At 45.1% G+C, this 26130-nt stretch overlaps 1 protein-coding gene across 1 annotated transcript in view; it reads right to left on the bottom strand.

Moving 5' to 3' along the window:
• PUR7 (purin 7) overlaps positions 1–26130 on the bottom strand; it is a 106329-nt gene that overhangs the window by 36163 nt on the left and 44036 nt on the right. Inside the window, exons 2-4 of the mRNA XM_086492439.1 lie at positions 2473–2574; positions 2125–2254; positions 1910–2002 (exon numbers count right to left, since the gene is read on the bottom strand). Coding sequence (XP_086348565.1) covers positions 1910–2002; positions 2125–2254; positions 2473–2574 — 325 coding nt within the window. The remainder of the gene's footprint in view (positions 1–1909; positions 2003–2124; positions 2255–2472; positions 2575–26130) is intronic.

Consider the following 26130-nt stretch of genomic DNA (forward strand, 5'->3'; position numbering starts at 1 on the left):
CAGATCACTTCCTAAGCTAGACTGAATGGACTGAATTGAACCCTTGTCATGAAGTAGCTTGTCCACGTACACATATGGTTAGATGTGTCACGTGACACCTCCGCTCTCAGACTCTGCATCCAGATGCCCTGAGAAGTGAGGCCCTTAGGGCTCTTTTATTCTTACAAGGGATGCCAAAAGCAGAGCCCCAAATCAGTCAAACTCAAAAGCAAAAGTTCCAAAAGCTTTAAACTTAAAAACAAATAACCCAAAAGCTTCTGGCTCCAAAAACTGCCCAAAAAGCAGTCAGTGCAATTCACGGAATTTATGTAGAGCTGTCAGCGCAAATTACGGGTCTGTCCGTACAGCCTGCTGCGTCAGCCTGTCAACGGAAAACCCGGGTTTCCGTACAACTGCCACGTCAACCTGCAGTGTTCGAGAAAAATCATTTTTCCAAACATACAAAATTTCTTTCCTTGAATTTGCCAAGAGGAAATTTTAGAAAAAAAATTCTCTATTTTGAGGCAAAATTTCTCCCTTTCCCCTTGCCCTCAACCGGCATTTTTGAAATTGAAAACGGCACAATATTAAGCTAAAGCACATTTTTGCCGAACACTATCAGCCTGTCAGTGCATAAAGCGGGCGTCCGTACAGTCTGTCCGTACTGCCACATCAACAGTCCACGTGTGTGTTTGTTTATGTTTGGGGGCCTGCCAAGTCCCCAGTTTGTGATATCTTATGTTTAGGGTTAGGCCCTCGGCCATCTTCCGGGTTCAGATTCTCTTGTCCTCTTGCCCCTTCCTTTCCGGTTGGGCACGCCATGTCATCGCTTTGTGACATCTGGTTCATCCATCATTTGTGATATGCGCCAATCAAACTCCACGCCTGTGCGAGCAAGTACGCCTCAATACATTACCACACACAATCAGCCTCCCAAACCAAACTAAGGCAGTAAGTTGCATTATTAAAATGACAGGCAGTGGGTGTGTGTCACACAAAGAGAAGCTACCCCTCTGCCGAAGCTCGCCCTTTGCTTAAGCTCCCCCCCAGCCTGTGTTAAAATATGCCTTACTGTACGGCTCAACAAAAATTTATGTGCGCATAGCCTTGGAGCTTTAGAGAATTGTATGGATTGTTGGCTGCCTGCGTAGCGCACGCTCGTACGAGAGAGAGAGAGAGAGAGAGAGAGAGAGAAATGAAATGAAATGTAATATTAACAACTTCAAAAGGCCAAAATGACCTATGAGACCAAAAGGTTACATGTGGTGAATATAATACCAGGTCAGGGTACGAAAAGTACGAAGAATTGAAAAGAAAATAGTGGGTAGGGTGGGGTGGAAGCTGATACAAAAACGGGGGGGGGGGTGTCTGATACAATGGAGCTCTCTGACAGTAGAGACATCAGTATCCAAAAGGCTGGAGAGAGAGAGAGAGAGAGAGAGAGAGAGAGAGAGAGAGAGAGAGAGAGAGAGAGAGAGAGTCTCGCCACCATCCCTTCAAACTATTGCTCAAACCTGCACATTTATCCGTGCTTCAACAGAGAGAGCTGCACCTGCAACCCAATTTTTGTTCTCACCAAGCTCGAATTTTTTTTTCTCAGAGAGAGAGAGAGAGAGAGAGAGAGTCATTTAGAGGCCAACTTGACCTATAGGACATATCAAATACATATCGGTTACAAAAGTACAATGCTTCTGAAAAATCTCTTAGGACTCCCAAAGAGGTATAGCTGCAATGGAGAGAGATGGCCTACCCACAATAACCTTAACTATCTGAATCTTATAACTTTGTAGAAACCTATGTAGGAGAGCATGCTTAACAATTGTTTAGATCAAACTTCATTCAAAAGGTGAATTTTAATGTGGCACGGAACAAAGCATCAATCTATCAACCAAAGACTTCTAACATTGAGACATCAATGAAGAAGTCCTACCATTAGGTAAATTGTTGCCACAGTAGTTTCGCAGACCTTTTGCATAAATTGTCCATAAAGAAGTGCTGGTGCTTCCTGTGACATAACCTCTTACTGTACAAAGAAGTGCACAAAACACAAACATTAGCTCAGAGTGGATCCACACTACTTCAAAAATTAATTTAAAATACAGACACCCACTCTTAACAAAATACTCCAAAGGAAAAAGAGAGCACCAACGAATTCTACTGGGAAAACTTTGCACTTCGTTGCTATTGTCACGTTAGGATCTGGAGATGAAATGACAGCATTTGGGATGATATGTTCCGTTTTGTTGAACCACCAAAGACTTGTCTGGTTCAAAACCTGGTAGGACATCAAGTCTACGTTAGCAGCAAGAGAACATGAACAACCATAAGGGCCGAGGCATACTCCACTTGGACCTACCAGAAACAACACAAAGGAAATTTGATTCACATACCAGCTAAGCATGCACTCTTCGCCTTGATTAATAACAGAATGGATAGATAGCAAGAAAAAAGATTTCCAGAAGAAGGTGAAGGATGTTCAAATGCTCTTCCAACCTGTCCTTTGAAAGGCACTGATGCAAGGATTCTATCAAAAGCACTCAATCTGTCTGTAGCTATCAATATGAGATAATTGCCAGCATCATAAATATCTCTGACCTGCATAAAGCCCGTCTTAATAAATATAGGTACGGTATATCAAGAACAGCCCGTAAAAATTCTTACATGCTCGAAACCTCTGCAATATAGACCACATCAAACAGAACGTAATCAAAATGGAAAAAAAGGCCACAAACCTTTTGCCCACAAGCATCGAGAACAAATTTAAAAAAACAATACCATCAGAACTACCTGCTTGAAAACAGTCGAAAATTTTTGTCATTTTTAAACTATACTGGCCTTTCCTTTGATAAAAAAAGGAAACTGCATGCATGAGGGTTAAGTGTCCCAAATTCGTTCGTGGCTGAGTCTTGAGATAAGATTGTGCCCACTCTCCTTCAACGTGTTGAGGACTGACCGATGGAGAAGTGTGGAGAGAGCCATGGTCCAGGTTAGTAAGATAGAGTCTTGGTCAAGGCTACACTAGCACCACCATGCTTGATGAGCAAGAGTCTTTGATACACAAGGCATTGGTCCCAATCAAACCAAGTCGACAACAGTTTGGGTTGCAACTTGCACTATTATCTCGAATGCGTTGAGCGATATCGTAAGACGACATGTCATCAACATACTTGTGTCATCTTGCTTGGGCACTTACTTTTTATGTGCTTAGATGCAAGAAAGGCAGGAGAGCACCTCATAGCTGAGTTTATTTCTGCATATATCCAATAGAATATCGTTGAGGATGGTGTGGAAAATGTGGTGCAGATTGTAAGGCCAATGCCTCGCATTGGAGCGCTCTGGGAAAAATGGTGGAGGCCGGGTTTCCTTGCATTGTTTGGATTCCATGCTCAGCCCATTGCCTTGACTTGCTGATGGAGAACATGGGAAAGTTGCCTTCGGTACAGCCTATAGTTTAATATGCCACCAAGATCGCTACATTTTTCCACAAGAAGCATCAAGCATTGGCCATTTTTAGTAGCCACAACCTATAACTGGAAGGGCATGTAACAGGCTTGGACACTCCAAGCAAGAAATCAACAGCAACACACGACAGAAACACACACACACAAACACGCAGATAAGAGGAGAGTTCCCACGACGTAGCAAAGTTCTGCTTCCAAATGCACACGCCCCAAAGACTGGTGCCCCTTTCGGTATTTCTTTCTTGATCCTTGATCACAAAGGTACAACTCCCAAGGGTCCAACTCTCCGGAACTCTGCGTCCAAATGCTCTAGTCTCTACCAGATTATGGACCAAGGGCTCCTTATAAACTTTAGCCTCTACCAGATTGTGGACCAAGGGCTCCTTATAAACTTACATGGGGTGCTAAAAGTAGAGCCCTGAAAAGCATCAAGTCTAAAAACAAACCCTCCAAAAACTCTGACAACCCTCCAAAAGCTCTAGCCTCGAAAAGCTTGCGTAAAATCTGCCTGCCACATCAGCAACCAGCCAACGCAATTTGTGAGCCACCAGTGCCCAGTCGGCAATTTTTTACGATCTTGATTTTCTTTATGGTTTAGGCTCCTCGGCCAAGTCCTTTAAAGTTGGCAGTGATTACATTTAAAAACCTTAACCCTCCCTTGTCCTTGTGTGCTGCCACATCACTAGCTTGTGGCATGCCCTCTTCTTGATAGAAGAGAAATCGCCCTCAATTACACCTATAAAACAGGCAAAGGACATAAACTAGCTCAGTAGATAATGACTCATGCACCAGATTGCACGCATTTAGCACGTGCACAAAGACAACAGTCACTGAACATTTGATTTGCGTTGAGATTCTAGACAAAAATCATGATCATGGCAACTTATTTAGTAATCTCATCCAGACCTTGCAGATCTTTTCACGGATGTCTTGATCCACTAAAATTTGTCACTATCAGATTCATATCCTTTCTTGCATTTCAAGCAGACATGCCAATGACCTTCCCAAACAAGACAATACATTCACAAAGCATGCATTTCACAAATTAAACGCTCAGTTCACACTGAATACCGAGGTGCAAACATTCAATCTAGTCATCTCATCTAGTCTAACACTCTTCATGCACCTAGATCTTTGTTTAGCCATCTCATCCTTCCAAAACTCTTAATGCAGCACCAATAGTATCAAGTCATCTCATCCAGATAGAAATCTCGATGCACTAGAATCACATTCCTGACTCACATAGCCATCACACCTAGATCTCACCGATCTCTAGCACATGTCTAGATGCACTAAATTTATCAAATCAATCATCAGACAAAATGCTGCACACATTTCATCTTTCTCTACATATACTCTTAACAGTACACACATGTAAACAAGTTCAATCTAGGAAATTTCCAATTCAATGTACATCTCTATAAAGTCATTCCGCAGAGCACTTCTAGACTATCAATACCCCCTACAATCTCATAGAGAAACGTGTGACAAGGCACCATGTGCCGATTGAAAAGAACCCAAAACATCTTTAAAACTCAAATACTTGAACCGAAAGAACTTTCACACTTGAGACGAGACACAGAGTTCCACCCCAAATGCACTTGCCCCCAACTAGGCGCCCCTTCAATATTTCTTTATTATTGATCTTCTTTGGTACAACTATCGAGAAGAGCACCAGTCCAAACTCTGTCACTAAAATCTTGCAATGAACCCCCGAGGCCAATTTTCGTAGGCTCTTGGCCACTCAACAAGTCATTGCTTTCCATATCTCCAATGGTCGAAAAGGCACGTCAATAGCTCAAAAATCACATCGTATTTTACGATGCAAATTATGAGCCTGCCACGTCAAATTTGGGTTCCTGCTTCGGGTGTCAGTTCATGTCGAGTCTCTCTCCTCTGTTGAAGTCTGGTCCAAGGTCATGCCACATCATCAAGTTGTGACATACCCCCCTTAGGGAAAGGTAATCATAGGCAATTAGAGGGCTCCCCCATAGAACCTCTAATGATGCTATTAGAGGGCCCTCCAAAAAATTTATTTGTGCCTCATAGGGCTCCCAAAAAATAAAGGGCTCTTCACCTAAAATGTTGCACAAAAAGTTATAGGGGGTCCTTCTACCACCCCCTACATTTCAACAACGCCATTTTAACTTGCTATAGGAGGTTTACAAGTCAAAAGGGGTGGGTGTGCTCTAAATTGTTGATACAGGCGACTGGGAACTTCCTTTTAAAGAGCATATGGGCACACAATAAAATTTTAAAAGGGCCCTCCAAACTTTAGAGGGCCCTTTTCTAAAATGTTCCTTTAATGGGTGTATGGGGGAGCTCTCTTACACCTACAGAAAGAAATCTGATTCTTGAGCACGCACTAACTTCATGCGTACATGCTAATTACCATACATGCCAATTACCAACCCCACTAGTGTCACAAATTGATGACGTGTCAAGCCACTAAAAAGGCCCAAAGGTTAGGACTCCCTGAGCCTAACCCTAGCCATCCTGCAAATTCTTGCCAAGGGGCCTAAACCCTAGCAAAAGAAGAAGCCTAGCAAGTTTACCACCTTAACAGATCCTCGCCGAGTGGCCCAAACAATAAATGGGTTAGGATTAAAAATTCTAACTCTCAACAACTAACCGGCTGAGGGACCTAATTCATTTAAAAGCAGAGACACACACTCAGTCAAAAATTGCATAGATCAATTGGTGACGTGGCAACTGTACGGAAATCAGTGAATTGCGCTAAGAAGTCATGATATGGCAACAGCATATGGACAGCCTAATTGGGCGCTAGCTTTTGGACCAAATGCTTTTAGAACCTACTACTTTTCATGTATGTTATACGCTTGAACACTCCAAGCGAGACATCAATAGCAATGCACGAACAAAAACTGCAAATAATTGAACTGAACATGAACAAGTCGAAAATTTGGCACTAGACACAAGAGAATCACTTAAAACACTTCACAACTTTATCACACTTTAAAAATAGAGTCGGCACGGCCCGGCATAGTTCCGTGCCCAGAGGTGTTGGCCACAAAATCTAGCGCCCCTTTCGGTATTTATTTTTATATTAATGCTTGAGCAAAGTACAAGTCCGAGGGTCCTCTCTACTCAGTTGCTCGTCAGCAGACTGAGAGAATAAGTGGCCTTGGATTCATATTTATAGGCCCTTGGCCTTCAAACTTAAAAGCTTCTGGCCCAAAAGATGCCGGTGGAAAACACGGAAATCCGTACACTGCCACGTCAGCACATTTTTCGGGATTCCATATAACCTGCCAGTCAACACATTTTTCAGCAATGCCGCGTCAGTAATTTACGCTTTTGTGTCCTTTATGTCCCCATGGGCCTCATTGGCCGGGACCTTCATAAGTTGGGACAACTTGTCCTTCTGGTCATGCCACGTTATCATTTTGTGATAGCTTCTCCTCATGGGGTGCAGCCACAGTACCCTCAAGAGAGTCCTCAGCATCATTAGAATCGTCATATAAAGTAACATTATATGAGGAGTATGGTGGCCGCTGTGTAGGTGAAGCTGACATACGAATAGTCGTTGTACGGATAGGTGTAGCAGGAGACAATGGAGGAGATAAAAGAGAAGATTGCACGGAAATGGTCATGAATATGCCCTCTCTGAAGTAGCGATGAATGTCTAGTCAAACACTACTTCACCACTTCCTATAGTGGACTTGGTCACTAGATCATGAGGACGGAAACCATTGGACTCTTGAGAATAGCAAACAAAGATCATCCTTGTGAACTTCAATTTGTCCGCCTCTCCTTTGAGACATGTAGAAAGGCCAAACACCCAAACACTTGGAGGTGTGTCATTCACGATTTGCACCCGATGTAAGCCTAAAAAGGTGTCATATCTGTTGCTAAATTAGCTTTATCTGAAAGAAATACAATTTTATTTCAATTTATAAATAAGAGGGTTTTCTCGTTGGAGACATCTGAGTCCAGATATTTCTAGTGTGTCGTTCAGAGGAATGACAGGAGCACTATAAACGGGAATATTTGTAGGCCACCAAAAACAGATACTTCTGATGCCTCACATCATATAGGTGAGCATCGAGAGGTATTTGACCATCCGAAACGGAGATCTCTGATGCATCATGGGATAAGTGACATAGAGCATCGCAAAGAAGTTGTTTTGTAAGTTCGGTGAGAAAAGACTTTTTGATGGGTACTCTTGCAGTATCACAAGGTGGGTGACGGGAGCATCCAAAAGGGAATGTTCCATAGTCAAGAGGAATTCCGACCTGAGTTAGAATTGTGCACAAGAAATGAGACAAGCACTTGAATGAAGATGGGTTTTGAGTAAGCTTTGAGGAAATGCACTTGCTTTTGAAAAGCGCCTTGCTTTTTAGGAAAGTAAATGCTTTGCGTCAAGGAGTCTATGTTAGCATCGCATTTGTGCATGAGACTGCATCCATGGACACCTGGATAGTGATTGTGTAAGCATTGATTTCAGCTTATAAGGTTTTAGTGAGTTTTAAACAAGTTCATACCATTTTTAAAAGTGTCAGGCCGTCCACTTAATACGTGGGTCAGCCACAGACTAAAAGAAAAGGCAGCAAAAACGGGGATATTGAGCCCTCTCTCTCCCTATTTTCCTATCTATGGGATTTTACCATGTCGTGGGGGGTAAAGATGTGAGTCGGGCAGCTTGGGAGGAGGCCTATCTATAGGCGCAAAGGGGGGGGGGGGGGGCATCTGCGTTTTTTGTAGCCTTCTCTTTCGCGTTTTTAATGGCAGCTACATGGCAATGCTTGGAAGCAGTCTTCATCACAGGACGATGGGACTCCAGTAGCACCTCTCTTCTCGGGGCATTCTCCTTCAACGATCTCATATGAAGGGCACACATTCAACCTACGGTGCAGTGCATGGATAGCAAAGAATGACTTAGCAGCTAGAGAGCAACGTCACACAAGCAGACTTGAATGCATCAGTTCCTCTCTTTCCAGACCTACCCTATTGTTGGGAGGAGATGCAATGGTGCTTTGTTCTCAAAGCATGTTGGGACTGGTGTGTTGAACTTTGCTCAAGATGAGTGCTCCAAACTATGCTCAAGGTTCCTTTTACTTACGGAAGGGAAAGCCTTCCGTTCCTTTAGTGAGAGAGTGCAATGGACACAAACAAAGTGGAGAACACTGTGAATGAAGGTGCTGAGACTGAGAGATAGAGAGAGAAGAATACGACACCAGAATGTTGTCAAAACCCTCCTCCGAAGGCCCCACTCTCTATGGTCAGAGCAGCCTACTATTGATTGCACAAATCTCTACAATGCTTTGGACTTGCCGACGATGTCAACAACAACGAGACGGGCTGAAATCTGAAAACGCTAATGGCTGAAATCTGCAAATCTTCTATCTGCTGAATTTTGACTCTATGTCGGTGACGATGGTGATGACGACGATGCAACGACAACGTGTTGAAAACGCAGATGCTGAAATCTGCGTTTTCCAGGCTGAAACTGCAAACAACGTTGGATCTGACCATGCGGCGAGGATTTGTTGTGGGAAGGTGAGATCTGTGAAGTTTGGGACTTGTTCTGCAGTATTTGACTACCGAAAACTGAAAACGTTGATGCTTCTTGGTGTTCCGTTGCGGTGAATCTGCAAAACGCTAAAGGGTCATGCTGATGCAAAAACGCTAGGGCTGAAAACTGTCTTGCGGTGGAAATCTGCTAATGCTAGGTCTGATCTGCTGTCACGGTGAAATCTGCTAACGCTAGGGCTGATCTGTTGTCATGATGTGGCCAGGGCTGATCTGCAATGCAAAAATGCTGGAAGCTGATCTTGATGCAAAAACGTTGGGCCTTCTGATGGCTGAAAACACTAGGTTTACCGCCGGTGGGGGATCTTGCTGAGAAGGTGCCTGTTGAACGCGAAGTTTCTGCTGCCTCTTCTGCCAGAAAGTGCTAGCGCTAGGTTTCTTTATATACTTGCTTAGTAAAATTGCCCTACCCAATTCCCAACAAAAGTCACTTAAAAATAATAAGTGAAAAATGTCAAAAAAAAGGGAAAATAGGTCTATGCACTGTAAAAATGCTCCTTATGGGTTCTGATGGAAATCTGATAATCATGTTGTGTGCAACCAGAGGATATGCATCTAATCTAAGTGCCTGGGCATGCACAGTCTACGAACAGACTCACAAAAGTGCCAGAACACTTCCCATTCTAGATTGACTGAAGTGACTGAACCCATATCAAGTAGCGACGACAAATCACCGTGGTAACTCCTCGGAAAGAGGCACCTCCGGGGCTGATTTGATGCACCTTGGATCCTTCTCGATGTAGGAATTGTGGATGACCACCACGGGCTGATTTGCACTTCCGATGTGAGAAGTATGATGGGCTGAAAACGTAGATCTCGACGAGACCGATGATGGACAGCAATCGCGAGCTCGATTTCGGCGAGGGAATGGCCGAGGAGAGGAAACTGCACAGCATCTCTTGCACACCCGGCGAGGGATAGGCTGAAAAACCAAAACACTGGCTGTTGAATTCTGGAAACGCTAGGTGCTAGCTAAATTTTGCAAAACGCTAGAGCTCTTGCTGAAAACGCTGGCCGAGTTGGTTGCTTCCTCCAAAACGCTGGCTAAATTGCAGTCCTTGAGAATGAGAATAGCGCTAGCTCCTTGGGTGCCTTTATAGGGGAAGAATAGGCCTTAAGTAATGTCACGTGACACATCCAACCCTATGTGTCCGTGGACAAGCTACAATAGCATGACTTGGGTTCAGTTCAGTCAAATCAGTCTAGAATAGGAAGTGATCTGGCACTTTTGTGAGTCTGTCGCAGACCGTGCACGTCCAGACACTTAGAGTAGATGCATATCCTCCGATTGCACACAGCATGATCATCAGCATTCCCATCAGAATCCATCAGGGAAATTTTCCAGTGCATTAGATCTATTTTCCCTATTTTTCACATTTTTCACTTATTATTTTTAAGTGACTTTTGTTGGGAACTAGGTAGGGGAAATTCCATAAGTATGTATATATAAAAACCTAGCGATAGCACTTTTTGGCAGGAGAGGCAACAGGAGCACCTTGCTCAACAAGCAACTTCTCAGCAAGACCAACCCCCGCAACAACTCTGGCGTTTTCTCTCACCAGAAGGCCTAGCGTTTTTGCACCAGATCAGCCAGCGTTTTTGCACTTGCAGATTCCCGACGATAGTAGACAGCAGATCAGCCCTAGCGTTAGCAGATTTCCCCAAAACAAAAGATCAGCCCTAGTGTTAGCAGTTCCACCAGCAAGGACAGATTTCAGCCCCTAGCGTTTTTTGTTTGCAGATCAACCGCAGCGTTTTTGCAGACCTTCGCGACAAGACCATCAAGAACACTAGCGTTTTCAGTTTTCGGCAGTTAGAACCCGCAGTACAAGCCCCGAACCTCGTAGATCTCACCTTCCCACAGCAAATCCTCGCCGCACGGTCAGATCCCGCGAAGTTTGCAGATTCAGCCCGGAAAACGCAGATTTCAGCATCTGCATTTCAGTGCGTCGTCTTCGTACCGTCGTCATCGACATCGTCACCGACATAGAGTCAGAATTCAGCAGATAAAGATTTGCAGATTTCAGCCCTTAGCGGTTTCAGAATTCAGCCCGTCTCGTCGTCGTCCTCATCGTCGGCAAGTCCAAGCATTGTAGAGATTTGTGCAATCATAAGTAGACCGCTCTCACCATAGAGAGTGTGGCCTTCGGAGGAGGGTTTGACAACATTCTAGTATCGTATTCTTATCTCTCTATCTCTCAGTCTCAACACCTTCATTCACAGTGTTCATCCACTTTGTTTGTGTCCATTGCACTCTCTCACTAAAGGAACAGAAGGCTCTCCCTTCCGTAAGTAAAACAAACCTTGAGCACAGTTCGCAGCACTCATCTTGAGCAGAGTTCAACATTCACTTCCGTTGCACCTTACATTGGTATCAGAGCTTTGGCAGTGTTCTGTATCACTCAAGGAAAGAACCACAGGAATTTTTTTTGCTTGTTGCGGTCACATGTAACCCAAGTCCTCTTGAGCGTGTCAATTCCTAATCGTGTTTTTGAAGAGTGACAGGAAACCAAGGAAAGAAGGGTTTGTCCAGCCTCCCGTTGTGCCTCTTTTCACTCATTGAGAGCGGACCGTGCACTTAGCGGCCGGCCAATCGACGTGAGGAGAGAAAAAGCAACCTTGGTGTGAGCGCAAGGCCGCCAAGGGGTGCGCCCGCGGAAAAGAGCAAAACTCGAGTGAAGAGAAGATCCTTCTCTAACACAAATTGCAAGCAAAAGAAGAACCTCAAGAACCTCAAGACCCTCAAGAACTCAAGAACTCAAGAACCCCAAGAACCCAAGACCCACAAGAACCCAAGTTCCTCGTGAACTTAAGAACCAAAGATCAAAGTGTATGGTCATCACCCGAAGCAGAATGGATACTTCGCATGGAGGTGGTGAGCATGGAAGTGGCGAAGAAGAGTTTTCCCCACCAGGAGATTTTCCCGACCCTCCCCGTCTCTATCTACGCCACGAGTTGTACCAAATCCTATGGAGGCGTTGGTCAAGTCAATGATGGAGATGATGGCACAACAACAAGAAACGAATCGCATTGCGATGGCACAACTAGAAAGAAAAGCAAAACGACGGGAAGCCTTGGAGGGTGAATGCCAACTCAAACAAGACACCTTGGAGCATGAGCGTGATCAAGCGGGCTTGGCGGCTGAAGAAAGACAGGCAGAGCGTGCGGCACAGAGTGAACGACACATGCAAGAGTTGGTACGACATATTCTCGCCTCGAAGTCCGCGCCAGCCAAAGATATCGGTAGTTCATCAAGTGGCGCAAGCCGAGATTCGGACTCCAACAACCCAGTCACACAGAAGATCCAGTTTAGTAAGTATGATGGTAAGATGGATGCTACGGTTATTCATTCTTGGTTGCATCAATTTAATGCTTATTTTGCGACAACTAAGAAGACAGGAAATAGCAAGGTTTTGACGACAGCTATGTACCTTGCCAGTGGTGCCATCAATTGGTACCACGCATGGCAAGAGGCACAGTTAGCCACGCACCTAGAGGAAGCCGACGAATTCATGCCCTTTTCCTTCAATTGGGCCGATTTCCAAGATAAGCTCAAGGCGCGGTTTATGCCACCTCAGTACCTCGCACAATTGAAGGACGATTGGCGCGGTCTCAAGCAAAATGGTATGCCAGTTATGTCTTTCTCTAATCGTGTTTTGCCACTCGGCACTCAATCACGCAAATCGGATGCGGAGCGCAAGGAGGCATTCCTTTATGGATTGGACGAGTATATCAAGTATGATGTCGAGGTACTCGATCCAATCGATCTCAACAAAGCGGTAGCTGTAAGGATTCTAGGTGCTAATCCTTAATTAAGTACTCATGATCAAGAGTTAAGAAACTTGAACTGAACTCAAAAACAAGACTCAGAAGACTCTGTGTTTGATTGATTGAAAGTGTGATACAAGGGCTCCTTATATAGGAGACGAAGAGACACAAATGAAAAGACACGTCTCCTAGTGAAGAGACATGACTTTAGACGTAAAGACACATCCTTTCGGCGAAGAGCTGCAACCATTAGGCAAAGAGTCGCACCCGTAGAGCGAAGGGGTGTGACCAATCGTCGAAGGAGTGTGGCTTTTGGCGAAGAGGCACGTCTCTTGGGCGAAGGGTCGTGACCATCCAAGCGCAGGGGTCCTCCTTGGCATGGCACTTCGCGTATCTGCAACTAGGAGTAGATGTATTGTTGTTAACATAGTCACAATCATGACATTCCCTCTCTCTTTAAATAAAACCGAGGGTAGTTGTAGAAACTCCGGGAGAAGGAAATGTGGTGTTGTTGGGCTTCTGCATCCAAAGCTCTTTCTATTAAGTCCCATGTCATGGCACTGTTATTGACCATGACTATTTTGCCAAACTGAAAACTCATCATATCTGCAACTTGATAAGTGCCTTTGTCAAAGTCGTTTGTAACTTCGAGCTTTGTCCAATGAAAGGTTGAATTTGTATATGCTTCAAGTGAAATTATTGATAAACTGACTTGAGTTTTCTGTTGAGTGATGACCACTGGTTGAAAATCTGTAAGGTATTCCATTGGTTTATCTGGAACAGTAAACTCCTCCTGAAGGGATGTCGTAGACTGAGACAGAGTAGTGTTTGGAGGTATATCCATCTGTAAAGGTTTATCAATAGAACAAGTTGTGTCCAAAGATTCAATTGTAACGACTAAAGTCGTGCTGTAACAATCTGCATCTGCTTTATCCTTTGCACCGCTGAAGGCAAGGACTGGAGTCTTCGAGTTTGAAGAATTATCAATTCACCATAGCATCTGGTATCTGTTTAGAGACAGAGACTTTATTCTGTAAGGGCGGTGACGAGGCGACTTTTTCTGCCTGGATCAGGGCCAAAGAAGGGGTCCTGTGCTTGTCCGTTGTCACACAAGAGCCAGAATCTTCTGAATCTTCAGCTGTTTCAGCGGGTATTAAGGCTTCCAATTGAGAAGGGGGAGGTCGAGGGAGTTGTTTCCTCTTAGACCTTTGCAGAATCCTCTTGCACAAGGAAAGGATCAATAAATCTTCAACTTTACCACCATCAACTAAGAAAGACTTAAATGTAAGGCATGGCTCGCGAGGGGAAACTTGTCCAGCGTCGCGGCATTCACGACCGAGTACTCGACTAGGGTCGGATATATGTGCCATTAAGTAAGCCCATCTTGATATCGCTAATGATCCGTTGGAAGCTTCATATTGCTACTTCTGTTGCTGACGATTCCAATAACAAGTTGGTTGCTTAGAACTGTAGCATTCCCAAGAATATTCATGCTGAGACTTTGCAGGCACGAAGATACTTTGTGTCTAGTTGTCTCTAAGAGATCATGCTTTGGGTGAGAAAATTTGGTTTCCATCTGCAGCTGCTCCAAGCGAGTATTGATTGATGCAAGGCTTGTCGAAAGTGCTGCCATCTACTCCTTGAGAACAACAAGGGTGTCATTCTCTATCTTGAGATGTCGGCATGGACCAACCTCATTAATGTCCAGCAGGAGTACGATTGTAACAAGGTACTTACACTGTAGCCGGGTACCTCATTAAGAAGTACCCGGGAAATGTCCAGCAGAGGGGGGCGATCAAATTTGGGTCAGCAAGGGGCGCTGAATTTTCCTTACGCTGCCTTCTTTTTATGCAAGCGCTGGCTGGATTCGTGGGTTTGTACACTGGCTGAATTCGTGAGCTTTTTTTAATGTTCAAGTGGGTGCCCAAAGTGGCCCTTTAAAAAAATTTGGTCTTCAGTTTTTAAAAGTGGCCACCCTTTGTGTGAAATTGTAAGAGACACCATTGAGCAAACTCAAGAGGCACCAGCGTAAAAAAGAACAACTCCAGCGTGCTGTTTGGCTAATTGCAGCAGCGTAGAAGAGGGGATGCGATCACCTCAGAGTAGAGAGTTGCGCCAAGGGTCACACACCCTTTCAGCAAGAAGTGCGTCGGCACTTGAAGAGGGGTGCGGGGCGCGAAGTAGAGCAACCGGGGAGGACGCACAACCAACAGTTGTGCACGAGGGATTCCATCATTTTCCACCTCATATCAGCCTCGGTAAGCAAGAGCTCTCCTATATGCCGAGGATGTGTGATTCGTCCGGTGAGGGTCCGGGTAGGGGTTACATTTGTCGACTACACATCGCCTGTAGGATTCGCCTTTCTGCTTCCTCCATGAAAATCCGGGAAGAGGATTAAGAGGCTAGCCGTGAGGGTGAGAGGCTCAAAAAAGTCATGACGTGGCTGCCCGAGAGGAAACCCTGACTGCTGCTGAAAACCCTAAATCTGCAAACCCTAACCCTAAAACCTGCAAACCCTAAAATCTGCCAAAAACCCTAACCCTAAATTCTGCCCTGACCTAACCCTAACCCTAACCCTAAAAGGCAGCAGGGATGAATCCCATGAAATGCGCAACATGCTGATGTGGCACCATACGGCAATCCCGGAAAAAGCGGCGGATTTTGCACTGGGGAAAAATTTGCTTTTGCTCTACGCAAGTTGCAAGGAAGAGAGAGAGAGACTTTGCTTTATTTTAAAAACTCAAGAGAGTTTGAGAGAGGAAAGAGCCTTTGCTTTTATTTAGGCTTTTGATTTGAAGCTTTTCAGGGCTCTGCTTTTGGCATCCCTTGTAATCATTAAATAAGTGGTTTGGGCTCCCACTCTGCAGAGCATCTGGACGCAGAGTCTGAGAGTGAGACCCGAACCACTCTTGTACTTTGAACACTGATTAATACATAAAGAAATACCGAAAGGGGCGCCAGTCTTTGGGGCCAATATCTCTAGGCACGGAACTCTGTCGGGCCAGTGCAAATCTATTGTGAACTGTGAATTGTTTTGAAGTGGTTATTTGGTGCTGTCGTGATTGATTCTTGACTTGGAGTGTCCAAGTCTGTTACAATGGTATCAGAGCACGGCCGATTTCTCTTCTACGAGAAATCCGATCCCCAATTTTTTTTCCGCGGCACCTATGGCTTCACGCGAGGATCAGTCGACTCCCTCTGCATCCGGAGATGCAGGTAGGAATCACAACGAAGATTCCGGCAGAGAGTATAGCCCGCCTCCGCCTACTCAGACGGAGCAACGAGAGATGAAGCGTCGTCAATTGATCGGCGATGCCCACAAAGATGATACTCAATTTTGCGAAGGACCCAAAATTGGCAAATATATGAGCGAGACTTCTTTCCAGGAAGTGCACGAGTAGTGGCAGAAAACCACAACACCACCCCCAAAACCCGCTCTCAAGAAACCTTCTGCTCACAAGACATATTCAGAGAAGGAATTAGAAGAGGTGGTTGATGCACGGATTGCTCAGCTTTTTGACGTGCAGAACAAAGCCAAAAAGCACGGCAAAAAGCAAAAGAAAGGCACCGACTTCCTGGGTTATTTGGGTCGTCAATCGACATTTGACAAAGCAAAGAAACAGAAGAAGCGTGTTCGATTTGAAGGAGTACCCAGTTCTTCTTCTTCTTCTTCTTCTTCTTCTGACAGTTCTTCTAGCTCTTCAGATTCAAGCGAAGAAGACAGAAAAGGCAAAAAGCGAAGCAAGAAACAACGCTTCGAAAAGGGCAAGAAAAAGGCAAAGAAGTCTAAATCTCGCCCATTGAGTGACAGTTCTACAAAGGACTCATCTACAGATAGTTCAGACTCTGATGACGACAAATTTTATGCGAGCAAGAAGAATTTTTATAAAGCCAACCAGTATGACTTTCTAGAAGATAAAAGCAAGAAAGTCCGAGAGTTTTAAGGAAGGTGGGTAGTCAACCAAATTTGACACTTTTTCAGGATACAAAGATGCTTCGAAGGCTTTGTCTTTTATACAGCATTTTGACATTGCTTTCGCGGGAGGACGCTACTCAGAGCACTCCAAGATTCGGAGAGCTGCCTCTTATTTTAAGGGGAATGCTCGAACTTGGTGGTCCACACTTCTTCTAAACAAGATTGCGCGAGTTAAATGGCTGAAATTTAAGAAGCTTTTTATTTCTTCTTGGTTGACGCAAGAGTATGAACACGATATACGAGCTGCTTGAAACCATCTTCGGATGACCAAGAGAGATACAGTGGATGCTTATTGCGAGAGATTCTGGAGCTCTCTTCTACCCGCCTCTTCATTCAAGAAGATCTTGTTCAGAGAACAGATTGACCGGTTTACCTTGGGTCTACCTACAGACATGCGAGATCACTACTTGGAACAGAAGTTAGCTTCTATTCAGGAGTTGATGAGTCATGGGAAACGGGGCTTTGTCATTCACTCTTGCAGTCTGACCTACCCCACCGATGAGGTCATGACACAACGAGCCAAACAGAATTCAACGAATGAAAGTAGAAAGAGAAAGAGCAACCCAGAAAAGAAGGATGCACAACCCAAGCTTACTCCTCAGGAGAGAGCTTGTAACAAACTGCTGACGTGTCAAAGCCTAAAGAATAGAGCCAACTTACAGATGTGGCCAAGGGGCCTAAACCCTAAGAAGAACAAGTAACAGAAGAAGTCCTGCCAACTTATGGGGACCCCGTTCGATGGGGCCCCAAGTAACATAAAGGATTAAAATAAAGCAGGACCCGCACACACGCAAAAACTGATGATGTGGCAGATTTTCGAAAATTACGCCGACATGATGACGTGGCAGGCTGTACGGATTTTCGTAAATTGCGCTGATAGCTTTTTGGCTTTGCTTTTGGACCAGAAGCTTTTGAGTTTTAAAGGCTTTTTACTGTGACTACTTTTTAGGCCAAGGGCCTTTAAATATGAGGTTAGGGCTCATTCTCTGGCATGCTTCCTGGAGAAGGTGCAGAGTCTGGAGTACCGGCTTGTACTGTGTTGATGCAATATAAAGAAATACCGAAAGGGGCACCAAGGTTTGGAGCCAATACTCTCTGGGGTGGAATTCCACCACTCCGTGTCACGTGTCGTCTCTCTCTCTCTCTTTCAGTTCAGTTGTTATTGAAGTGCTAAAAGTCTGTTCAGTCTGTTCTTTTCTATTGGCACGTGGTGCCCATCTTGTGACAGAGGTATTAGAGCATCAGGCATGTGCTTTTCTCAAAGCATACGAGTCCTACAAAAGAGCAGACAGAGCTATTGGAATTTTTTTTGAGCTAGCCACTCACTCATCCAACCCGAACTTGCTAGCCACTCCCACCCTTACTTCATCGCGCATCAGGCGCGCTCTCGTCTTTATCGCTGTGTCTTACAGGGCATAAGCCATAAAGAACCCAAGACTTGGAATTCATGGATTCGGCAGAATATTTGCAGTTTCTGCTTAACGAGCTTCACGACATTCTTTCGTGGCATCCTCGACACAATCTTCCGATGCTGCAAAGTTTTCAAGAATTTTTGAGTTACATGTTACCCCCTTTGATGCCCTAGGTGGTACCTCCTCCTCCGGCACCAGAAAGCATGAGAGCTTCCAACCGGCGACCTTCTCAACCGTCTGTTCCAATTGGGGGAGTCTTCAGGAATATGGTGCAGCCATCTGACCCTCATCCAGTGCAACCGCCTTTGCCCCACCTCCACCACCACCGCCACTAGGCTACAATGATTGGAGCCCATATGGATACCCTTATTATCCATACCCGGGATATGCGCCTAACCAACCCAAAGATTTCAAAGATGGTGGCACGACAGTCAAATTTTTCACTTTTTCCGGGGTGAAAGATCGCAAGAAAGCATTGCAGTTCCTACAGCAATTCAACAACATCTATGCTTTGGGGAACTATACAGAAGAAGCCAAGATTTCCCAAGCAGCAGGATTTCTTAGAGATAATGCTATGCAATGGTGGAGTTCAATCGCGACACAACCACATGCTCCAAGGACCTGGCAAGCTTTCAAGACAGTTTTTGCACGTACTTACATGACTTCGATGTTTGAAGTTCGGATTTTGGCAGAGTGGGGCAACTTGAAAATGCTTGCCACCGAAACCATGGACGACTATAACCAAAGGTTTCTCGACATGTACCTTCCGGTGTCCTTTAAGTTCATTTCCTTGGAGGACCAGTGCGAGCGCTACACCATTGGACTACCATCACCATTGCAGAAATATTCTCTCTCCAAGCAAGTCTCTACCATGCAGGAGCTTATGGACCATGCCGCGGTCGGCTACAAGCTCATGAAAGGAAAGTTGGAGTTTACCACAGAAGAACCTCCGGCCACTAACCAGAACTCCCGGCAACAACAAACAAATTCTCGGCAATCCCGTGAAAACCAACGTCAACGGCCTCGTCTGACACAACGTCAACGAGACGTCTTGTTACAAGAAGGCTGATACTTCGAATGTTTCCAAACAAGGCATACGTTCAATACATGTCCTGAGCGAGCCTCGACCTCCTCAGTGCAACCTTCTGCTCCCACGACAAACAGATCCCCGGCGCCACCTCCGGCCAAGAAGGCTAGACCTGCTATTGGACTAGTACCCGATATTTATGGTATACACCTCGAGAGTTTTAATGAATTATGCAGAGCTTATGGAAAAGTCAACGGCTTGAAAGCTCTTATTTTCTTTGACCTTGGAGCTATGGAAAACTTCATCCATCCAGAATTCTTGAAGCACATGCACTTTGATTATGATGCAGAGGGTGGAGAAATTGAAGCTGAGCTAGCCACGGGGCAAACTCAGAAAGTGGTACCGCTCATTCGTGCACTTCCAATGTCACGTGACACATCCAACCCTATGTGTCCGTGGACAAGCTACACCACAGCAGGGTTCAGTCAGTCCAGTCAAGGCTAGATTAGAAGTGATCTGGCACTTTTGTGAGTCTATTCGTAGACCGTGCATGCCCAGTCACTTAGCATAGATGCATATCCTCCGGTTGCACACAGCACGATCATCGGAATTCCCATCAGAATCCATTAGCATCAATTAGGGAAATTTTTCAGTGCATTTAGCCTATTTTCCTATTTATTGGGATTTTCACTTATTATTTTTAAGTGACTTTCCTACAAAAGTAGGTAGGGCAATTTTGCTAAGTTAATATATAAGCAAACCAAAGTTCACACTTTCTGGCAGAACAGGCAGCAGGAGCTACCCGCTCAACAGGCAACTTCTCAGCAGCACCCCCCCCTCATGAACCCCATCGCCATACCTCCCATCACCCTCGGTGTTTTTCCCGCGACAGAACCACAGCAGCCTTAGCGTTTTTGCTTTCCTCAGCCATCGCCAGATCAGCCATTGCCTAGCGATTCCCCACCCCACTTCAGCCAGCGTTTTCTCATGCAAAAACGCCAGCATGATCTCAGCTTCCCAGCGTTTTTCAGCCCTTTACAAAGACGCAGATTTCAGCCATTGGAAAACGCAGCTTCTCAGCAGTTAGAACAGTAGCAGATCAGCCCCATACAGTTGCAGAAGTACCCCCAAGTTTAGCCCAAGAAAACGCAGCCAAAACAGTCATTTTCAGCCACTGAAACAGTCCCCGAATTCAGCGATTAGAAGATCTCAGATTTCAGCCATCGAGTCGTCGTCGTCATCACCGTCGTCGCCATCCGCATAGTCCCATTGCATCAGTCCATTGCATACGCATTGTACACCTTTGTGCAATCAAAGTAGACCACTCTCGCCGACGAGAGTGGGGCCTTCGGAGGAGGGTTTTACAACCTCTCGGTGTCGTATCTCTTCTCTCTCCTTCACTCAGTCTCATTCACTTGCACGCACAATATCCACTCACTTTGTTCGTGATCATAGCATTCTCCATAAGACGGAAGACTCTCTTCTTCCCTAAGAACTAAAAGGAACCTTGAGCAATAAGGATCACTAATCTTGAGAAAATACAACATTCATTCCGCTGCACCTAACATTGGTATCAGAGCTTTGGAAGTGTTTTGCATTACTCAAGGAAAGAACCACAAGAACTTTTTTGCTTCTTGTGATCGCACGAACCCAAGTTTACTTGGGCGTGGCGATTCCTAATCGTGTCTTGTTGAAGAGTGACAGAAATCCCAAGAAAGAAGGGCTTGTCCAGCCTCCCCTTGTGTCTCTTTTCACTCATTGAGAGCGGACCGTGCACTTAGCGGCCGGCCAATCGACGTGAGGTGGGAAAAAGCAACCTTGGTGTGAGCGCAAGGCCGCCAAGGGGTGCGCCCGCAGAAAAGGGTAGAACTCGAGTGAAGAGAAGATCCTTCTCCAACGCGATTTGCAAGCGAAAGAAAACCTCAAGAACCCCAAGAACCCAAGACCCTCAGGACTCACGAACCTCAAGAACCTCAAGAACCCTAGATTCTCACGAATCAAGGACCTCAAGAACCTCAAGGACCCAAGTTCCTCGCGAACTTCAGAACCCAAGATTATAGTACATGGTCGTCACCCGAAGCGGAATGGATACTTCGCATACAGGTGATAAGCATGAGAGAGGCGGCGAAGATTTTCCCCCACCTGGAGACTTTTTCGACCCTCCCCCTTCGCCATCTACGCCACGAGTTGCACTCACTCCTATGGAGATGATCGTCAAGTCGATGTTGGACATGATGGCACAACAACAAGAAACGAATCGAGTTGCATTGGCACAACTCGCAAGCAAAGCAGAAGCACAAGAAGCCAAGGACCGCGAGCCCGATGAAAGAAACGCCACTCTTGCCGCAAAACAAGAAGAAAATCGACTTGCTTTCAAACGCGAGCGCGATGAACGAGAGGCTCAAAGGGAGATTCGTCATCATGAGTTTATTTTCCACATCCTAGCCTCGAAGACCGAACCACCCAAAGATCGTGGGAGTTCGTCAAGTGACGCAAGCCATGATGCGGATTCCAACCATCCAGTCACAGAAAAGTTGACTTTCAGTAAGTATGACGGTAAGATTGAAGTCTACAGTTATTTATTCTTGGTTGCATCAATTTAATGCTTATTTTGCGACAACTAAGAAGACAGGAAATAGCAAAGTTCTGACGGCAACTATGTACCTTACCGGTGATGCCATCAATTGGTACCACGCATCGCAAGAGGCACAGCTAGCCGCGCACCTAGAGGCACCCGACGATCTCACGCCCCTCTCTTTTAGTTGGGCTGATTTCCAAGACAAGCTCAAGGCACGGTTTATGCCCCCTCAGTACCTTGCACGATTGAAGGATGATTGGCGAGCTCTCAAGCAAAATGGTATGCCGGTTATGTCTTTTTCTAATCGTGTTTTGTAACTAGGCACCCAATTACGCATGTCGGATGATGAGCGCAAAGAGGCTTTTCTCTTTGGATTGGACGAGTATATCAAGTACGATGTCGAGGTATTCGATCCAATCGATCTCAACAAGGCAGTAGCGATTGCTCTCGCACAGGAGATGAAGCACAACAAGGGAAAGCCTAAGGAGAACAAAACTTCCACAAGTACCTCGCAGACTCCTCAGAACGGTAAGAATGGTAAGAATGATAACTCTTCTAACCAATCTACCAACAGTATCCCATCAAAGAATTCTTCCAATGAATCTAAGGGTAAGGCTAACACAATTGCTAAACCTAAGCTTACTCCATATGAAAAGGTAGCACAAGGAATCGTAGGAGGATACATCACTTCGGAAGAACAAAGCACTTATTCTAAGGAAGGTCGTTGTTTTCATTGTCACATTAAGGGTCACATAAAAAGAACATGTCCTAAGCTTGAATCGAATGAATCTAAAGAACCGACAGCACCCACTACATCTGTCAATGCAATGAATGATAACACGATTGTGCCCACAGTTTCTCAGGACCCTCCCATTGATGATTCTCTCATTAAATGTTATGGTCGTACGTCGGGGCACCGTTTTGTCATATTGTTTGACCCAGGTAGTATGCATAATGTGATCAGTTCCTCTCTTGTTGAGAGAGCCAGCCTCGAAGTTAGTCCGAGATCTCCTATCGAGGTCTCTGGCTTTCGTCCTGGTATGGACGCTCTCATCACCGAGGAATGCCTTGATGTATTATTTGCAATTAAACAGACTGCCTTCACTAAAAAATTTGTTGTTTCTCCTCTCTCCGGATGTGTGATGATTTTGGGCATTCGATGGTTTCGTGATAATGACGCTCTCATGGATTTTCTGACTAACACTATAACTCTCAATGCCAAAAGTGATTCTCCTATTGTCATTCATGGAGAGGACATTGCTCATTCTCCATCTCTCATTGCTAATATGCAGGATAAGATTGAAAAGATTCGTGATAAGGAGACTCTCTCAGTCTCTTTTTCTCCACAGCATGACACACAAAACTTGCATGATTATGAGAAGCATGATAATTTGAAGGATAATGATTTGCATGATAATTTGGATGAAAAAGACAAGCATGATGAATTGCACGAAGATGATGTGATTGATGATGTGTTAGTTAATGCTTTTCCTAGCGAAGCTAACCTCGTTGTAGATTCGATCAATCACCAAGAATTGATCTTGGCTTTCGAGTTAAGGTCCACAGATCCCCCACAAGAAGATTCGATAGATTCTGAAGAAGCGATCTTGGCTCTCGAGCCTTGTTCCAAAGAACCATCACAGGAAGTATTGTGTGTTCGCATGATTGATACGCACGCATTGTTCGAGTGTTTCATTCGTGAAGGTTTCCTGTATTTTAGTCAGCATCGTTATGTGATCCCTTTTCCTAGGCATGACATATTGTATATTGAGCACGTTTCTCTCATGGATGGACACGAATGTGTGCGGATTTGTTCATGAAAAGCTGAAAATTTTATATGTAAGGAAGTCGCATTCCATGTCTCTTTCTTGGCATGACACAGTTTCCGAAGAGCACATGATAGTATGAGCACCAAGCATGGGCATTTCCATTGTGATTTGCCACAGTTGATTGATTTCGATCAAACAGAAAAGATTCGATCGCATTGTTTGCATGTGTTTGATGAGCGGGTTGTCACTCCGTCTCTTTGTTCGTCTACATTGCATACACAGTCTTTAGAGAAGACAAGATTTTTGTCCTTCACTTTACATGGAATAGGTATGTTCATGGTTTTGTGTTGGAGATGGTTTCAGGAATTTTCAGCCATGGAGATTCTTGAAGACGAAAGAAGCAGGTCTCTAGACGAAGTTGAAGCAAGGAAGGAGCCACAAAAGACTTTGAGTCGCTTTCGGAGCGGCCCAAAGAAGCAAGCATTCCAGACCTTTATGAAGTTCAAGTACCGTACGACCCACACATGAGAGTGGGCCGGCGAAGAGTCCCTTCCAAGATTCCGGATGCTATTGGCGATCTCCCTCGACGCCATAGATTCGGTACCAATACCTCACTTTGAAAAGGAGGGGATATCACGTGACACCACAGCAAGGTTCAGTCAGTCCAGTCAAGTCTAGATTAGAAGTGATCTGGCACTTTTGTGAGTCTATTCGTAGACCGTGCATGCCCAGTCACTTAGCATAGATGCATATCCTCTAGTTGCACACAGCATGATCATCGGAATTCCCATCAGAATCCATTAGCATCAGTTAGGGAAATTTTTCAATGCATTAGCCTATTTTCCTATTTATTGGGATTTTCACTTATTATTTTTAAGTGACTTTCCTGCAAAAGTAGGTAGGGCAATTTTGCTAAGTTAATATATAAGCAAACCAAAGTTCACACTTTCTGGCAGAACAGGCAGCAGGAGCTACCCGCTCAACAGGCAACTTCTCAGCAGTACCCCCCCTCATGACCCCCATCGCCATACCTCCCATCACCCTCGGTGTTTTTCCCGCGACAGAACCACAGCAGCCTTAGCGTTTTTGCTTTCCTCAACCATCGCCAGATCAGCCATTGCCTAGCGATTCCCCACCCCACTTCAGCCAACGTTTTCTCATGCAAAAACGCCAGCATGATCTCAGCTTCCCAGCGTTTTTCAGCCCTTTACAAAAACGCAGATTTCAGCCATTGAAAAACGCAGCTTCTCAGCAGTTAGAACAGTAGCAGATCAGCCCCATTCAGTTGCAGAAGTACCCCCAAGTTTAGCCCAAGAAAACGCAGCCAAAACAGTCATTTTCAGCCACCGAAACAGTCCCCGAATTCAGCGATTAGAAGATCTCAGATTTCAGCCATCGAGTCGTCGTCGTCATCACCGTCGTCGCCATCCGCATAGTCCCATTGCATCAGTCCATTGCATACGCATTGTACACCTTTGTGCAATCAAAGTAGACCACTCTCGCCGACGAGAGTGGGGCCTTCGGAGGAGGGTTTTACAACCTCTCGGTGTCGTATCTCTTCTCTCTCCTTCACTCAGTCTCATTCACTTGCACGCACAATATCCACTCACTTTGTTCGTGATCATAGCATTCTCCATAAGACGGAAGACTCTCTTCTTCCCTAAGAACTAAAAGGAACCTTGAGCAATAAGGATCACTAATCTTGAGAAAAAACAACATTCATTCCGCTGCACCTTACATCCAGTAACTATACAAGATTATCATGGAAAAGCCGATTTCCACATTATGAAGTTGGGCAATTGCGATGTTCTCTTGGGCATGCCCTGGCACGACAAGAATAATGCAACTCTCCAGGTCCGGAACCGAACCATCACCGTGATACAGAAGGGCAAGCCTGTTGTCCTCAAAGTTACGTTGTGCGAATAAAACCCTGAATGACCTCTCTAGTTGTTTTCTAGTTAGATACCTTTGAACATTGTTTGAGAAAGTATTGTTTGAAATTTGTTTGAAATGGATGCTATCTATTTTAAACTTGTCTTGGTGCCGATTTGAGTTGTTCGACTCTGGTTTTATTACTAGTTTCAATAATTGGTGATTTTACTCTCGGGTGGAGAAGTGAGAAATATTGTTTTGGTATTGTTTGAACCTCGGAACGACGCAGGCCGATCCCTAGGGAGCGTTTCGTTGTATGTTTGAAAACCTCGGAACGATGCACGCCAATGCCTGGGGAGCGTTCCATTGTATGCTAGAAAACCTCCAAACGACGCAGGCCGATGCCTGGGGAGCGTTTGGTTGTATGCTTGAACCTCCAAGCGATGCAGACTGCGGTCTGGGGAACGTTTGGTTGTACAGTCCTCTGAGCTGATGGCCCGGACCTTTTTAGGTTATTTGCGGGGGGAGTGACGAGGTAGTTGTCACCAGCGTGTGACTACTATCTATCCTTTTTGTTGATTTCTTTCTTATTATCTATTTACTTTCACTTTTTGGAAACACCCCTCGGGAAATCTAACTGCCCTGCATTGCATAGCTAGTGTGGAACTGTCTGGAGGGAGTCCAGGCCTGAGGGCAAGAGAGCACTAAGGTTGGACAAGGACTATGGTTAGCCAA

Source organism: Adiantum capillus-veneris, chromosome 20 (genome assembly GCF_014529385.1).
Source record: "Adiantum capillus-veneris isolate H3 chromosome 20, ASM1452938v2, whole genome shotgun sequence".
Classification (NCBI taxonomy): domain Eukaryota; kingdom Viridiplantae; phylum Streptophyta; class Polypodiopsida; order Polypodiales; family Pteridaceae; genus Adiantum; species Adiantum capillus-veneris.